Raw genomic sequence first — 17,594 nt, 5'->3', positions numbered from 1 at the left:
GTTACTAAATCTTAATAGTTTGAGTCAAAACCATTTATTTTAAAATAAGTTTATTGATAACTTTATACAATTTACTCCCGATATTTGATGTTACAAACTTTAGGGTCTTTGAGATACGCAGGATCCTTGTATGAAACGGGCATAAACCCTGTAAAAAGAGAATAAATTCTTCACCAAAGAAAATAGGCAAAATTTTGATTGGCTCAAATCATTTTTTCAGATGCTCTTACCCATTACTTGAGCTCTCTTAATTGCTTTTGTGATTTCTTTTTGTTTCTTCCCACAAAGACCTATAAAAGAAAATGCTCTCTTATTCATAAAAAATGCTAATATTCAGAATGCAAAACAATTGTCTAAGTAAAGGAAGGGTTGGAAAACCTGTAAAGAGCCAGATAGTAAATATCTTTAGCTTTGCAGGCAATACAGTCTGTGACATAATTTCTCAACTCTTTTAGCACAAAGCAGCCAGCTATTAACACAACATAAACTAAGCTATTTACAAAATAAGTGGCAGATCCAATTTAGCCTATGGGAAGTAGGCCCCTGTTTATAAATAATAGCCTAGGAGTAATTATAGTATACTGCAAAATACCAACACAACTTTTTAAGCCAAGTTTTCTACATGTTGTCAGCTTATAGTTACCTCTGAGTACATGTAAAATAGTACCCCTTTTGGACTAAGATGCTTTCTTAAATAGTAATCTTTCTAATAGTGATTTATAGTACTGTTTGAAAATTTGCTAGTTTTATTAAATTACAAAAGTCTATAAGCTACTGTAAGATGAAACAAAATACCTGTTATGTGCCTTCCATGAATGCATCCAGTAAATGGAGAAATAAACTGAGACAAAAGCTGTTTGAGTTTTATTTGGAGAGGAAAAAAAACTTACATTAATACATTTGTTATTCAACCTTGATTGTGTAAGTTTCAAAAAGCATACCTCATGTCACCTTCAAGTTATGTAAAGGTTTATTAATAAATTTCAGATAAACTTCAAAAAAGATGAAAAATATTGAACTATGCTCACCCTATTAATAGGTCATCTTTTTAAATAACTAATGTAATTACTAAAGTTAACATCTCTTACCCATTCTGTTCAAAAGTCTGTACAGCAGATTAATAAGCATATTCTTTCAGTGCTAAAGCTGTTTTCTTGACTTTTTTACAGCTACTTTTCTAAAATAATGCTTATAATAAAATACTAAACATTTCATCTATCATCATACGCTGTCACATAATACCAGACTACAGTGAGGTCTTTAAGAGGTACAGGTATATCAGGTAATTTGCTGTAATTATGTTTCATTAATTTAAATTCTTTAGCACTTTGCAGGAGCCAGGCAGTGTTCTTGGCACTATGCATAACCCTCCTAATATGCTGCATTTTAAAATTTCTTGATTTTCCTCCCTATAAGGCAGCTATCACTTTACACTAACGTCAGTATACTTAATTCTAAGATCATTCTCTACCCCAAATATGCCACTCACTTTGCTGAGAGCTGTACAGCAGATAAAATTGTATTTGAAGTAGTGATGGTGGTGGTGAGGTGCAGAGATCAACTTCACCAGAGGAGCTTTTTCCAAACTACTCACCTCCACCAACTAACAATAACTGACATAGTGAGCTATTATTAGAATAAAATAGGATGCCTTATACATAGAAACATAACCAATTTGAAATTATGAAGTTGCTAAAACAGTTGCCCCTCCACAAAGCCTGTTATAAAACTGACTTTATTCTCTTCAATTAAGACTAATAAAGAAGCAAAATCCTAGAATGAAGTATAGTGAAGTAAAACCAGATCTCACCTGTATGTTCTTATAATCTACACGTTTTCCACACAAAATGCATTTTTTAAGAGGCTCTTTATAAGGATTTTCCATTGGAACAGGCTACGATAAAAGGGAAAAAAACCTGTTAATAAAGTTTATGTGTTAATTCTGAATCTAAGGAAAAAAATTGAACCTCAAGGCTATCACATTTCAATCTATCCAAAGAATTAGTTCTGCCTTTTTTACTGTAAAAAGGAATAAATACAACACTTTGTCTTGTAAAAGAAAAAATAAGTACTTCTGTAAAGGATTCATTATTATAAAGATTTCATTGTGCTTGTCCATATTTTGTGGTGTGAATTAAATAACCAAGCTCAATAGACTAGAGTTATTTTGTTTTTTACAAGTTCTCAAACTTTCTTAACCCAATTTATATACAGCTCACATGTAATAACTGACTATAAGCCTCCTGTACCCTGTACTAAGTGCTTTGTATGGTCTGTCAGTGTCAAATTATCTTTGCAAGTAGCAAGATAATCTGTATTGCTCAAGTCCAGTTTCTAGTACTTAGAACCCATAAAAATACATCTACATGGTAGAAGAAACTGTATTTAATGTACTGGTATGAAAATTTAATTTTGATTCCTCATTTATTAAGACAGCCCCCTCTCCCCCCCGCCCCCAAAGTGATGAATGGGACAAAGCCACCCACAACCTTTTTTAATTCCCAAAGTACATATCCTTAAATTTAAGATCTAGGAAGAAAAATGTGGTATTACAGAAGTCATGCTTATTGCTATGAATCTAGGAATTCTCTTCAAAACTCAATTGACTACGCATCAATGAATTATAACTTTCACACTCATACTAATGATTATTAATTGATTTGTCCTCCGGCTGAATTCTATTCAAATAACTTAAATATAAGAATTTGGTCATATTTGCAAATGCCTTATAAAAAGGAAGAAAAAACTTCTTACCAGGTCCTCATTGCTGGTTACCCGTTGATACTGTGAACAACTTTTCCATAGCACTGCAATTAAACAGAAACAGCAACAAACTAATTCTTTTTGTTAGTTGAGTAGCTAAAGAAATTGTTTTTATGGCGGTAAGATGAATCAAGGGACATAAAATTAAGGAGACCTAATATAAAAGACAGGTTTTATATTCATTATACACACAATGATTGGATAACCTTTAGATTTGAGGCAGAGTAAGACAATATGGATGTGCCTTCCAGGGCTTTGGAAAAAGGCATATACACCATTTTGCCACCCATACAATCTATCATGTGCTCTCTTCGATATTTATTTTCCCTTCAATCTTTGTTTAGAAACAGACTTTTAATGCAAATATTTGTTAATGAAAATACTTAAGAGAAGCAAGAGAAAGACACTGTCATACCAAAGGGAAAATGAGTGACCGACCCCCTACAGAGTGTTAGTTATTGAAAGAGAAACACGCAGAAGATTAAAGTGGAGAAATGACAGACTCGAGGGCCTATGTCACAATTTCGCCCTGATTTGGGACCTCTGACATCTAGAATTTTATGCTGCATGACTCTGAAATTGTCCCTTTCTTACCAAGTTTACCTGGAGATTTTAGGCAAATCCCTGCCTCTTTTTAGTAATCTCATTACACTCCTAGTATATTTAAAAAAATAAATGTACTGGAAAACATCTCACGTCACCTTGAACTTTAAAATATTAGTCACGGGCCATTACAGATTCCCACCTATCTCGGAGAGACTCTTCGCCTGAAAACTGGCGTCGCTTAGCTAACACTGGCGAGTTCCCCGACCTAATTCGGCCTGAAGCAGCGGCTGCAGTGTCAGTCACAGCCTAGGATATGGAGACTTTACCGGCGTGAGTTCCGGAATTGGGGAGGCTGACAGCGGCCGTTAAGAAGTGCATCAGCTTTTTCCTCCCTGGGCCACTGCAAACAGCAACCATAGACGCCATGGTTTCTCGGTCCGCTTTCCTTTATAAATCGTTCTCACACGTGCTTTCCGGTGCTCTCCCGGGTGGGCCCAGGACTCCCGCGAAAGGTTCCGCGAGCAGACGCCGAGGACTCGGAAAAAGTTTTCAGTGCGTTTGCGCAGCTCCTTTACGTTCCGACTCTCACTGTGCCGGAAGTCCACGACACTTATGATTGGACGAGAAGAAGGCGCGCTACTATGCCTGTGCCTCCGCTTCCGGCCGAGAGCAACTCATTTGTGGTCTTTCCCCAGGGTGGATGGGGAGGGGAACGGCCTTGCCAGCTGTTGTTACTATTGCCGCGTCCTCTACTCACCGCTCCACTGTGGTTTTGGCGTCTGGTCTACGGGGCACGTCGTTCGGGAAGAGCCCTCAGCCTACAATGGATGAAGGTGGTTCCCGCATCCGTCGGCGCGTGTCTGTCCGCAAAAGGAACCGTCCTAGCCTAGACATCCTTTTTGCCACCCCCACCGGGGCCGATCTGAAGCCGGGCGATGAGGAGGAGGAAGAAGAGAAAGAGAAAGAGGAGGAGGACATGGCGGCTGGGGGTCGGCGACGGAAAACTGTGAGCGTGCAACCGGTCGAGGTACGGCCCCATACCCCGAGTTCCTCGCCCCATTACCCACCTTGGGGACAGTGCTACAAACGCAGGTCTCCTACTGAGCCTACCCACTAAAAGAGGAGTGGGAGGCCAAGTATAGAAAGCACGAAATTTGAAACTCCAAAATTTTGACAGCTTCCTTCTCAGGTGCAAACAATTGGCCAGTTACCTACTAGTCTTAGTGTGCTTACCTCAGTTTTGTTAACCCTGTTAATTTTCACTTGTGAGGGATTGCCTTGTTAGTCCCCTTTTTATATAGATATGAAACTTAAACCCCTGACACATAAAAGTTATACATATGCAGCGAATAAGTGCCATGAATGAGACGCAAAGTTAAAACCTCGAAATCACTTTTGCTTCTGCTGTACTACTAAAATCTCCCACTTACTACAGACGAGTGGTGTGCTAGGTACTTTGTTAAGCTAGTTACATTAACTAGATTTTACTGTAGAAATCAGGCCCTGAGAAGTAAAGAAATTGCACTTCTGACTCCAAATTCTGTGTTTGTAATCACTGCACTATATTTATGCTTCCAAGTATACATCTCTTCTGTTTAGTAGACAACCTTAAATCAGTATGCAGACTCTCCCTCCCAGTTCTGAATTCCTAGGGACAATCTCCTTGGAGTGTCCAGTAGTACAAGCATGGTTTTGTTACAGGCCACTCTGTAGATTGGAGTATGGGAGAGGAGGGATAATGCAGTATCAGAACTTCTAGTGAGATGACATCCCAATAGATGTCTGCCAGTCTTGCTACCTACCACTTAAAGGATTTAGCATTGACTTAAGAATTAGGATCCCAGCATCATCATGCTCTAGCAGTGCAGCTTAGGCAAGTCACTTATTCTTTCTTGGCCTCCATTTCTCCATCTGTAAAATGGGGATAATAATATCTGTTTCATAGGATGATTTACATTTAGGTCTATGATTTGTATGTGACCATTTAATTATATACCTGGTATAGCCCTAGGCTGAAACTTTTATTCTTAATGAAGCTAGAATTGACTATAAATATTTTTGTTTTCTTTACAGAATAATGATAGTGAAGAGGACCTGTTTGGTGACTATGATAGCTTTGCTGAAAATTCTTTTTTAGCTCAAGTTAATGACCTGGAACAAAAATATATGCAACTTTCTGAAAATAGGAAACATGATACAGATCTTGCCACTGAAGACTTTTGTTCAGAAAGCATCAAACATAACAAACTCAGCATTACTAATGTAGGCAGCTTTATTGAATTAGAAACACATGAGCACACAAAGAACCAGATCGGTCATGAAGATGTTTCTACTGAACCTGGAGCTGATCTTTTGTATGCATTGCCTTCTTCACAGGTTTTATACTTTGAAAATTTGCAGAACTCTTCAAAGGATTTGGGTGATCAAGCTATTAAAGAGAGGACTTGGAATGCATCCTCTCACAAGACTGTGAATGAGGAGTTGCCCCATAGTAGCATAGAGCAACCCCAACAAATTGATGAATCCTTTTCTGAAGTCAGAAATAGTTCATATGTGAATAGGAGAAGAAGTCTTAAAGACCTTCTAAAAAGTACCATGACTGGAAATGCAAAGGCCCAAACACCAATATTTTCGAGGACTAAACTGCTCAAAGAGACCCTCCTATCTGAAGAAATTAATGTTGCTAAGAAAACAATTGAGTCATCATCTGATGATCTTGGTCCTTTTTATTCATTACCCAGCAAAGTGAGAGACCTTTATGTTCAGTTCAAGGGAATTGAAAAATTATATGGTAATGCTTTTTGCTGAAATGAAAAAATACTTGCCTCTATTACCATAGTATCACTGCAAATTAATGCAATAGAAAGCAGATCCTTCCATGGTCATATGTCACATCTTAAAAACAAATCAAAGTCCTCTCAACTTATTCCTATCCTGCTGCTACTGAACGTCTTTCCTTCCCTTTGTGGTCACAATTCTCAAACCTGTTATCCTTGCTGTCTCCCTTTCCTCACCTCAAATAATTCCCAGCCCACTCCAACTCTGGGTTTTATGTGCTTATTTAAGATATAATGACTAGGGTGTCTAAACTGAATGATACCTTTACTTACCCCATTCCTGACTTTTCAGCTTGCCTGACACAATTGACCAGACTCCTTTTGAAACACTTCTTCATTTCTTGACTTTCCATTCCTGGTTGTTGTTTTTTTCTGATGGTCTAGCTGCTCCTCGGTTTTCTTAGCTGGTGTTTCTTTGGCTGGCTCTTGTCTTCTCTACCAAAACTTAGTTGTAGAAATTCCTTTACTGATATGTCTTGAGTGAAAGAAGTTAGTAAACTAAAGCTGAACATTTTTAAGAGAGCTGAAATTAAGACTTAAGTGCAAAGAATATTAATAACAATATATCATGTAATGTTTTTTCAAAAATCCTGGATTCTTGCATATATTTCAGATATGTGTCATTTTAGATACAGAAGGTACAATTGCTGCCATTCTGGAAGATCAGCCTATCAACCAGTCACTTTCTAAGAATTTCTGAAACCCCTGTTAGTATCTTAACCATATGAAAACATGGGTTCTCAGCTCAGGGAAGAAAGACAATTAGGTTGCAGAAGTAGGACTACAGGAGACAAAGTCTAGTAAGACTACAAGAGTAATAAATTATAAACTGTGAGGTTTGTAGTTTTAAGCGTTAATGGTGTGTATTGTTCTTGGAGATGTTACCTTTCTTCCCTTTGCTTTTCTCCTAGTTCTCTTGTTCTTTGTTTAATCTGCATCTTCTACCAGAATGAGCACCCTGAGGACAGGACTCTTATCTAATTCATCTCTTATGTAACTAGCACTGCCTGGTACACTGGTAGATTCTCTACTGCTGGGAGTTGTCCACCTACTTACAAATTCTGGCCCTGTCAGTTAAACACAAGTTTAACACACTGAGCTTAGTTTCTGATCTGTTAAAAAGGGATGGTGATAATAAAAATAATAGTTGTTTTGCAAATTCTGTGTCAAGGACATGCCAAATTAGACTTTGGTAATGATTACTTATAGTAATTAGATTCGAAGTATGAACTTTGATGAATAACCTTTTAAATCTTTTTACTTGTAAATTTAGCTTGATGACATGACCAGTTTAAAAGATAATTATGTCTGCTAAAACAGTGGTTCTCAAAGTGCAGTTCTTGGACCCCAGCATCAGCATCACCTGGAAACTTGTTGAAATATACATTCTCAGGCCCCAGCCCAGACCTACTAAATCAGACCCTCTGGGGGTGGGACTGGCAATCTGCTTTAACAAGCCCTCCAGGGGATTCTGATGGCAGGCAGTTTGAGAATCACTGAACGACTAGAGAATGTCAACTTTATACAGGAGTGGGCAAAAGTAGGTTTACAGTTGTGAGTATGCAAAACAGATTCTTGCATTATTAATTATTGTATTTATTTGTATTGCAACTGCAAACCTACTTTTGCCAACCCCTATAGTGTGGTGGTTTTGTTTTTTATCATAGGATTACATGCTTAATGTGTTTTATATAAATGTTGAAAACTAAGTTAAGTTTTTAATGTTTGAAGATAATATTTCTAATATTTGTTATTTTGATCATTTTATACTTTAAAAATCTGAGTTGTATAAAATGTAGATATGATCAAGTTGCATTTTCACACAAATATTTGCAGTTTGATAATTAATGGTGATACCAGTCTGAAATATTTTTTAATATTTAAGTATTAAGTATTTAAGAATTTTTGAAAAATTTTAAATCTTTTCTTGAAATACTTTAAAAAGCAGTACATAGTCATATACAAATATTTAAGAATCATCAAAAATGCATAATAAATTAGTCACTTGTAACTGTCCTTTATATATAACTTTTAATACCTTTGTAATATATTCTGTTAATCATCTTTTAAATTTAATATTTTGGGGAAAACAACACATTCAAGCCCAACTTTTCTATACATATATTATTTAATAATATCTGTACATAATTGGGTTCATACTATCCAACACATTTATAATCTGCTTTTTTTCACTTCCTGTGTATTTAGCATATATAAATCAATCTATTTCCCCAGTGTCAAGCTGCGAAGAATTACATCACATGATTGTGCAAAAATTCATTCATCCTTTATCCCGTGATGGCTTTTTGTTATATATAAATAATGCCATGATGAACATTCTGCACATAATCTTTATATACCCCTTTATTTCTGTGGGTGTAGCGTTGTAGAAATATTACTATACTGCCACTAGATCAAAGACAGTGCAGTATTATTTATTTTTTAATTTTTATTTATTTTTAGAGAGAGGGGAAGGGAGGAAGAGAGGAGAGAAACGTAGATAGGTTGCCTCTCATAAGCACCCCCACTGGGTACTGGACCCGCAACCTAGGCCCATACCCTGACAGGAAATCGAACCCACGGCCTTTCGCTTTGTGAGACAACACCTAACTAACTGAGCCACATCAGTCAGGGCATGTGCAGTTTTATTTTTGATACTGCTAAATTGCTTTCCAAAAAGATTGTAGCAGTTTATGCTCTCATAGAGAATACACAAGAATGCCTGTTTGTCTCCACTTTGGTCAGCTAGATTCTACATTAGTGATCCTTTTTGCAGGCAGTGGTAGTTATTTGATTTTTATTTATTTTGCTAATGCACTAGGTGACAAGCATCTTTTCATGTATTTATTAGTTATCTGTGTTTCTACAGTGAAATGTCTTGAAATAGCTTTCCATTTTTTCAATGATAAAGTACTGGTGCACGTTTTTGAAGACTTCAGATGATCCACATTGTTAGGTTAACTTACAGAGTACAATAAGTTATACTAGTTTTCATACCATATTTTGAATCTGACATGATGCATTTCATGAATTCCACCTTGCTAAGTTGTGGAAATCCTGGATGTGCCAATTAATCTGTCTTTTATGGATTAAATTGTCTTAACAGTTTAAAGTGATATTTAGACCTTTCAAAAGTTCAGCTCCGCACGAGAGCTAAATAGTCCTTAGTTTGCATTAAACTTCACAATTTCTTTTTTCTTCTCCCCCTGGTTCTCTAAGATGGTGTTTGGTTGAATAGGGAAGGGAAGCTTACACAGTCTCCTTGCAAAACATGAGGAAAGTCTTTGAATTCACACAGATCACGTACTATACTATCCTGTAGCTCCTCTGGTGTCCCAGATGATGCCTATTGTCCTGCTGGCACGGCCTTCCCTGCTGGGATTTTAGACCTAACTTTGCTGCTGGTGAGTAGGACAGCTTGTTGCCCACCCACTGACAGGCCTGAATTAGAATCAGACTCTCTGGCAGTGCACATCACCCATTGGGGTTTTTTGACATTTAACATCGATGTATAATTACATTTATTACGAGAAGATTGCTGCACAAGATGGAATTTGATTTTTCCTTAGAAAACTTCCTAAGATTGTAACTATTAGGGGAAAATAATGCATTTTTCTCCTCCACAGAATGGCAACATACTTGCTTAACATTGAATTGTGTGCAAGAAAGAAAAAATTTAATATATTCCTTGCCAACGAGTGGTGGGAAAACACTTGTGGCTGAGATTTTAATGCTACAAGAACTGCTTTGCCGGCGGAAAGATGTTTTAATGATCCTACCATATGTGGCAATTGTCCAAGAAAAGGTGTGATTTTTTTTTTAACAAGTGGTATTTCTAATGTTATTTTGACATTAAGATATAAAAACTAGCATAAATGTAACTTTATTGACTGAAAAGAGATGTCTATTAATAATAGAGAATATTTTTAGAATGTGCTAAATGTAGTATGCAGTATTTAACTAAAAATCTTTTTCTGATCTAAACTAGTGTATTAATCTCCATTATAAGTATTCTATTGATACTTAGCTTGCTTTCAATTATTTTATTAAAATAATGATTTTATTTTTTAAATCAGAAAAGACAGTTGAAATTTATTTTCTCATTAATTAAGCAGTTTAACAATTGTGTTCATTTTTGCAATGATCAACACATTAATTGTGACAATTTTTTTTTAATACGGAATGCTTCATAGATCTGCATGTAATTCTTGCACAGGGACCAAGCTAATCTTTTCTTTAACATTCCAATTTTAGTGTATGTGCTGCCGAAGCAAGCACAAATAGTGACATTTCTTAGGTGTTTATGTCTTATCTGTAACTGTTCCTATTGGTTGATATTAAATACAATTTTAGATTTTTTAAATCCCTGTGATGACTTAAAAATTAAAGTTCTTATTTATGTTTTGTTTGTTTTAACTAATATTCTAGATTTCAGCTTTGTCAAGCTTTGGTATAGAACTGGGATTTTTTGTTGAAGAATACGCCGGAAGCAAAGGAAAATTTCCTCCAATTAAGAGAAGGGAAAAGAAATCACTGTACATTGCCACTATTGAAAAAGGACATGGTCTGATCAACTCTTTGATTGAAACAGGAAGGATTAGCAGTCTGGGTCTGGTTGTTGTAGATGAGGTGGGTTACTGCTTTTGTAATTTACCAACATTTTTATTATAATAACAGTTATGTGGATCTGCTTAGGGCCTCTGAAAATAATTTAATATATAGACAATACAGATGAAGACTTTTCATGCTTAATAACCTCAAATTCAGTTTTTTTAAGTGGTTTTTTTTTTTGTTACCATTTTTTAATTAAATTTTTATTATATTTTATTGATTATGCTATTACAGTTGTCTGAATGTTTTGCTCTTTACTCCCCTCACAGTAGCCCCGACTCCCTCAGGCAATCCCCCCACCATTGTTCATGTCCATGGGTCATGTGTATAAGTTCTTTGGCTACTCCATTTCCTATACTGTACTTTACATCCCCATTGCTATTCTGTAACTACCTATTTGTACTTCTTAATCCCTTCACGTCTTCACCCATTCCTCCACACTCTCCTCCATTCTATCAGCCATCAAAACACTCTCTGTATCCATAATTCTCTCTCTGCTCTTATTTGTTTAGTTTGTTTTTAGATTCAATTATTGGTTGATATGTATTTTTTGCCATTTTGTTGTTCATACTTTGATCTTCTTTTTCTTAAATCAGTTCCTTTAACATTTCATATAATAATGGTTTGGTGATGATGAACTCCTTTAGTTTTTCTTGTCTGGGAAGCTCTTTATCTCCCCTTTGATTCTAAATGATAGCTTTGCTGGGTAGAGCAATCTTAGCTGTAGGTCCCTGTTTTTATGCCTTTGAATGTTTCTTAACAGTCCCTTCTAGACTGCAAAGTTTCTTTTGAAGAATCAGCTGACAGTCTTATGGGTACTCCCCTGTAGGTAACTAACTGCTTTTGCTGCTTTTAAGATTCTCTCTTTATCTTTAACCTTAGGCATTTTAATTATGACGTGTCTTGGAGTGGGCCTCTTACATCCATCTTGTTTGGGTCTCTCTGTGCTTCCTAGATTTGCATGTCTGTTTCCTTCACCAAATTAGGGAAGAGTTCTTTCATTATTTTTTCAAATAGGTTTTCAATTTTTTTCTCTTTCTCTTCTTCTGGCACCCCTATGATGTTAATATTGGAACACTTGAAGTTGACCCACATACTGCTCATACTATCCTGATTTTTTTGGATTCTTTTTTCTTCTTGTTCTGATTGCTTGTTTTTTGCTTCCTTGTGTTCCAAATCATTGATTTGACTCTTGACTTCATCCACTCTACTGTAAATTGTTCTTTATTTCAATTAGTGTGTCCTTCATTTCTGACTGGATCTTTTTTATGCTGTTGAGGTCCTCACTGAGTTCCTTGAGCATCCTTATAACCAGTGTTTTGAACTGTGCATCTGATAGATTGCTTATCTCTGTTTTGTTTAGCTCTTTTTCTGGAGTTTGTTCTGTTCTTTCTTTTGGGCCATGTTTCTTTGTCTCCTTGTTTTAGCAGCCTCCCTGTGTTTGTTTCTATGTATTAGATAGAGCTGGTATGACTCCTTGTCTTGGTAGTATGGCCTAATGTAGTAGGTGTCCTGTAGGGACCAGTGGCACAGGATCCCCTAGCACCCCAGTTGGGTACCTGAGGTGTGCCCTTTGTGTGGGCTGAGTACATCCTCCTCTTGTAGTTGAGACTTGATTGCTCTTGGCAGGTCAATGGGAGGGATTTACCCCAGCCAGTCAGCTGCAAGGACTGGCTCTGACCACTAACCACCCTCTGCCGTCTGGTGAATCTGCTATGCAAGGGCAGGGTGGTGGTTGTCTCTAGCTGCCCACTATGTGTGCAACGCTGGAGTTTCCCTGGTGGTGCAAGGCAAGGTCAGCCCCCACCTGTGTTTTGCCCAGGGCCACCCTACATGAGCTATAAAGCAATCTGAGATGGCTGCTACATTGTGCTGGGCTTGGAGGTTCCCAGGTGAAGCCAAGCTGTGAATCAAGGCTGCAAGTACTGGGCCTGGGGCTCATTGAGTCTGGCTGTTGCTTGTTTGATAGGATTTAGGAAATTGTGAAGCATAAGCCAAGATCAGCCATTCATATAGAAAAGCAGCTTGGGTGGGCCTGTAAATTGGGTGAGGTGGAGTCTCAGGGGATCTCCAAGGCGAGTCAAACAGAGTTAGCCAGGTTGATGGAGTCTCAGATATGGCACCAGCTTGCCAGCTCTGTGCCTCTGTTGGGGGAGGGTTTAGAAAAGGGTAAATGGCCTCTGCCTGCCTTGATGCCAGACACTTCAGTTCCTCCCTGTATACCACTGGTGTCTTTTAAGCTGCTGCCCTGGTGCTGGAGCTCAGGAGTGTGTCTGAGTAGGTAAGTCTGTGTAGGTTCTTTAAGAGGGGCTACTTGGGGCTCCAGCAGTTTCTTCCACCATCTCCAGTCCTGTTTGTTTTTGAAGCCTGAAGTTATGGGGACTTACCTTCCTGTCACTGGAACTCTTGGCTGGGGGACCAGGTGTGGGTCTGGAACTCCTTGCTCCTAAGATATTCCTCCTGAATTTTTATTCACCACACATATGTGGGACCAGCCAGTTCTACATCTGTGCCCCTCCTACCAGTCTTGATGGAAATGGCTTCTTTAATTCCGTAGTTGTCAGACTCCATTCACCTTGATTTCTGGCAGTTCTGAGTAATGGTTTTTCTATATTTTAGTTGTAATTTTGATGTGGTTTTGGGAGGAGGTGAGCCGTGTCTGCCTATACTGCCATCCTGATCAGAAATATCAAGTGTTTCTTGAGAGTGAATATATATGTGTGTATATTAAATTATATAATAGTACTAATGAATACCAGATGTGTCATGATGTTGCCCCCAAACCTCACTAACTTAAAATACGAGTGAAATAATGAATATATACACTAGTGCTATATCCAAAATGCTTAAGAGTTATAAAGCAAAGATTACTTTATTTCATACAAATATATGCATGTTTTATATAGGCATTATATGCAGATTTACTTTTTTCCTTTTTTAAAAAAATCTCAAGTTGCACATGATTGCTGAAGGAAGCCGTGGAGCTGTACTGGAAATGACCCTAGCAAAAATCCTCTATACCAGCAGTAAGTATTTTTTTCAAATGTGGTCACTAATTGATTTATGATCAAGAGATCTATACAAGTCTTATTTCTACTAGCCATATTGTGTAACATAGAGTAAGATACTTAAGCTTTCTGCCTTAGATTTTCATTTTTAAGGCAAACTTATACATTTTTGTTGGAAGAATAGATGAATAAGTATAATTGTGAAGGTAAATGAAGTTAACACTTGAGGACTTCCCTGTCATTATCCTTTACTTACTAGCTATGTGTACTTATGCAGGTGACTCAGCCTCTCTGTTTCTTCATCTGTAAAATGGGGATAATAATGGTACTGACCTGATGGGATTGTTGTGAAGATTATATGAGTTAGCACCTGTAAAGCATTCAGCAATGCCTGGGACATAGCACTCAGTAGGAGTTTGCTGCCGCTGCCACCATCAATATCATCATCATACCAATAATGCAGTATAATTTATTCAAGTAGTCGCTTGTTACTATTTTGCAACATCAGATAGCCTTAAATGTATATGAAATATTTATTCTAAACATCTCTACTATTTAATGATATGCTATGCAAATAACATAGTTTCTATATGCAAAAATTGTTAACCATAAAGGTCAAATCTAGAATTACTTTAAAAAATTTTAATAGCAAAGCTACTTAGACATATAGCATTTTATATCATTCATTCAAAAAATTTATTTTATTTTTTAATATATTTTACTGATTATGTTGTTACAGTTGTCCTAATTTCTTTTACCTTTGCACCCCCTGTTGCTAGTTGTGAGTTTGTTGTCATTTTAATGTTCATAGTTTTGATATTCTTACTCTTAAATAAGTCCCTTTAACATTTCATATAATAATGACTTGGTGATGATGAACTCCTATAGCTTTACCTTGTCTGGGAAGCACTTCATCTGCCCTTCAATTCTAAATGATAGCTTTGCTGGATAGAGTTGGTTGTAGGTCCTTGCTTTTCATCACATTGAATACTTCTTGCCTGCAAAGTTTGTCTTGAGAAATCAGCTGATAGTTTTATAGGCACACCTTTGTAGGTAACTCTCCTCTTTTCTCTTGCTGCTTTTAAGATGCTCTCCTTATCTTGAACCTTTGGCATTTTAATTAGGATGTGTCTTGGTGTGGTTCTCCTTGGGTCTAGCTTGTTTGGGACTCTCTGTGCTTCCTGTACTTGTATGTTTATTTCCTTCACCAAATTACGGAAGTTTTCCTTTATTATTTTTTCACATAAGCTTTTAATTTTTTGCTCTTCCTCTTCTCCTCTGGCTCTCCTATGATTCGGATGCTGGCACGTTTAAAGTCCCAGAAGTTCCTAAGCCTCTCCTCATTTTTTTCAATTCTTGTTTCCTCATTCTGTACTGGTTAACTGTTTTTTTCTTCCTTATGTTCCAAATCATTGATTTGAACCCCGGTTTCCTTCCCTTCACCATTGGTTTTGTGTGGATTTTCCTTCGTTTCATTTAGCATAATCTTCATTTATTCCTTTATGCATTTGCCATACTTAAGCATATCTGTCAAGTCTGTGAGCATCTTTATCACCATTGTTTTGAACTCTATATCTGTTAGGTTGGCTATTTCCTCGTTGCTTAGTTCTCCCACTAGAACCTTGGTTCGTTCCTTCTTTTGGGACATACTTCTCTTATCTTCTCATCTTGATAGGCTCCTGTGTTTGTTTGCCTCTGTGTCTCAGGTAGAGCTGTTGCACCTGTTATGTTGTAAGGGGCAGAGCCTTAGGTATTCATCAGTACAGGCCACTGATTTCACTATGTCGTGGCGCTGTGTGTGAGGGAGGCATCTGAGGGAACAATGCCACTTGCTTAGCATTCTCCCCCTTTCCTGCTTCCCATATGGGACTCGCATCCCTCTAGCTGTTGCTGTGGTTGTGGTTCCTAGAGTGGGTAGGTTTGCAGGTGTTCTATGACCGTGCGGACCCTTTTACCAAGCAGACTCTGCTGAGAGACTGGCAGTCTCTTCCTCCACCCCAACCCCCACTGGTTTGCACAGTCAGAAGCAATGAGACTCTATTTTCCCCAGTGCTGGAACTGTAGCTGCGTGATCTGGTCTAGGGTTAGGAGCGCTCCCCAGGTGTCCCTCCCTACTTTTTAGAACACGTGACTTTGCTTTCTGCCGGCCTGCCACTGCTGTCGCCACCACACTGCATCTTCTCTGCCCCCAGCTTCACCCCTCTTACCTGTCTGGATGAGTATTTCTTCTTTATATCTTTGTTTGTTGGACTTCATGCAGCTCGATTTTCTGGAACTTCTGGTTGTCTCTAGTTTTGAGATAGTTGTATCCCTTCTTAGTTGTGGAGGGAGATGCAGCGTGTCCATCTAGGCTTCCATTTTGGTTGGAAGTCCCATTCAAAAAAGCATTTATTGACTCTATGCCAGGCACTATTTTAAGTGCTAGGAATACAGCAGTGAATAAAACAAAGTCCCTGTCTTCATCAAACATATTTTGGTGAAAGAGAAAAACAATAGGCAGATAATCAAGACAACATATGTTATGTCAAACAGTGACAAATTCTATGGGAAAATATGAAACAGGAAGAGAGAATGATCACCTACTTGTCAAATCTAGTGTATACTGATTGTCCTTGTCTCAATTTTTCTTCAGCATTATGATTGTTCATCTTTCTTTTTTTCTTTGGATGCTCCCACATAATTCTCTCTTGGTGTTTCTACTGTTTCTGTGTAAGAAGGATCATGTGTTAGCATGGTAAGGTAGCATAGCATAATGGCTGAGGACAGACTCTGGCACTAGATTCAAATTCTGGTTCAATTTTTTTTAATGATATTTTATTGATTATGTTATTACAGTTGTCCCAGTTTTTCCCCATTTGCCCCCCCTTTACCCAGCACCACCCACTCCCTCAGGCAAACCCCCTATCATTGTTCATGTCCTTGGCTCACGTGTATAAGTTCTTTTTCTCTTCCATTACCCATACTGTACTTTACATCCAAATGACTATTCTGTAACTACCTATTTGTACTTTTTAATCACTTTACCTCTTCACCCATTCTCCTACACCCCCTCCATTCTAGCAACCATCAAAACACTCTGTATCCATGATTCTGTCTCTGTTCTTCTTATTTGCTTAGTTTGTTTTTTAGATTCAATTATTGATAGATATGTATTTTTTGCCATTTTATTGTTCATGCTTTTGACTTCTTCTTTTCTTAAATGAGTCCCTTTAACATTTCATATAATAATGGTTTGTTGATGATGAACTCCTTTAGTTTTTTCTTGTCTGGGAAGACCTTTATATGCCCTTCAATTCTAAATGATAGCTTTGCTGCATAGAGGAATCTTGGCTGTAGGTCCCTGCTTTTTATGCCTTTGAATATTTCTTGCCAATCCCTTCTAGACTGCAAAGTTTCTTCTGAGTAATCAGCAGACAGTTATAGGTACTCCCCTGTAGGTAACTAACTGCTTTTCTCTTGCTGCTTTTAAGATTCGCTCTTTATCTTTAACCTTAGGCATTTTAATTATGACATGTCTTGGAGTGGGCCTCTTACATCCATCTTGTTTGGGTCTCTTTGTGCTTCCTAGATTTGCATGTCTATTTCCTTCACGAAATTAGAGGGGTTTTCTTGGCTCTTTTTCTTCTCCTACTGGCACCCTTATGTGAATGTTGGAACACTGAAAGTTGTCCTGCATGCTGCTTATACTATCCTTATTTTTTTGGATTCTTTTTTCTCTTCTTGTTCTGACTGGCTGTTTTTTGCTTCATTGTGTTCCAAATCATTGATTTTATTTATGGCTTCATCCACTCTACTGTTTCCCTTTAAATTGTTCTTTATTTTAATTAGT

The 17,594-nt window shown here is 37.5% G+C and overlaps 3 protein-coding genes and 1 non-coding gene across 7 annotated transcripts in view; 2 read left to right on the top strand and 2 right to left on the bottom strand.

The window, feature by feature from the left end:
* Nucleotides 1-18: 18 nt before the first annotated feature.
* On the bottom strand, nt 19-3,890 carry MRPS18C (mitochondrial ribosomal protein S18C). 2 transcript variants are annotated; one of them, XM_090266244.1, is made up of 6 exons: nt 3,636-3,890; nt 2,755-2,807; nt 1,811-1,894; nt 796-853; nt 231-290; nt 19-148 (listed from the first exon to the last, which is right to left on the bottom strand). In XM_090266244.1, exons 1-6 carry the CDS (start codon nt 3,733-3,735, stop codon nt 72-74), a joined length of 432 nt encoding a protein of 143 aa, XP_090122370.1. In that variant the 5' UTR covers nt 3,736-3,890; the 3' UTR covers nt 19-71. The 2 variants fall into 2 exon arrangements, with proteins under 2 accessions (XP_090122370.1, XP_090122371.1); XM_090266245.1 differs by lacking the exon at nt 796-853 and having other exon boundaries at nt 3,636-3,889.
* Nucleotides 3,891-3,940: 50 nt separating this feature from the next.
* LOC150019181 (helicase POLQ-like) lies at nt 3,941-7,343 on the top strand. Its single transcript, XM_090266243.1, has 2 exons — nt 3,941-4,336; nt 5,383-7,343. The coding sequence occupies exons 1-2, from the start codon at nt 4,010-4,012 to the stop codon at nt 6,115-6,117; spliced, it is 1,062 nt and encodes a 353-aa protein (XP_090122369.1). The 5' UTR covers nt 3,941-4,009; the 3' UTR covers nt 6,118-7,343.
* A 1,882-nt stretch (nt 7,344-9,225) lies between these two features.
* The window catches only part of HELQ (helicase, POLQ like), a 65,935-nt gene continuing 57,566 nt past the window's right edge, over nt 9,226-17,594 (top strand). For 2 of the 3 annotated variants that reach the window (XM_090266242.1, XM_090266241.1), the window contains exon 1: nt 13,723-13,783. Coding sequence is in view for 1 of the 3 variants with exons in the window: in XM_090266240.1 (XP_090122366.1) it covers nt 9,877-9,951; nt 10,575-10,775; nt 13,711-13,783 (349 nt within the window). In the remaining 2 variants the exon portion in view is untranslated. Of the gene's footprint in view, nt 9,952-10,574; nt 10,776-13,710; nt 13,784-17,594 lie in introns of those variants that run through there. The other variant, XM_090266240.1, reaches the window with a different exon arrangement.
* On the bottom strand, nt 10,318-10,424 carry LOC150019180 (U6 spliceosomal RNA). The gene has a single exon (XR_016509424.1). It is a non-coding gene; the product is annotated as a U6 spliceosomal RNA (small nuclear RNA).

Source organism: Furipterus horrens, unplaced genomic scaffold, assembly GCF_987537825.1.
Source record: "Furipterus horrens unplaced genomic scaffold, mFurHor1.1.pri manual_scaffold_2, whole genome shotgun sequence".
In the NCBI taxonomy this organism is placed as follows: Eukaryota; Metazoa; Chordata; class Mammalia; order Chiroptera; family Furipteridae; genus Furipterus; species Furipterus horrens.
Note: the sequence above shows the minus strand (reverse complement) of the source record. Positions and strands in the feature narration are given on the sequence as shown.

Bases quoted from the DNA above. Each gene is read 5' to 3' on its own strand.
- LOC150019181 (XM_090266243.1), top strand. From the start codon at position 4,010: ATGGGGAGGGGAACGGCCTTGCCAGCTGTTGTTACTATTGCCGCGTCC. The intron at 4,337-5,382 runs GTACGGCCCCAT...TTTTCTTTACAG, and splicing joins TGAGCGTGCAACCGGTCGAG to AATAATGATAGTGAAGAGGA.
- MRPS18C (XM_090266244.1), bottom strand. From the start codon at position 3,735: ATGGCGTCTATGGTTGCTGTTTGCAGTGGCCCAGGGAGGAAAAAGCTG. The intron at 1,895-2,754 runs GTAAGAAGTTTT...CTTTTATCGTAG, and splicing joins TAACCAGCAATGAGGACCTG to CCTGTTCCAATGGAAAATCC. The intron at 854-1,810 runs GTGAGATCTGGT...AAACTCAAACAG, and splicing joins TAGATTATAAGAACATACAG to CTTTTGTCTCAGTTTATTTC.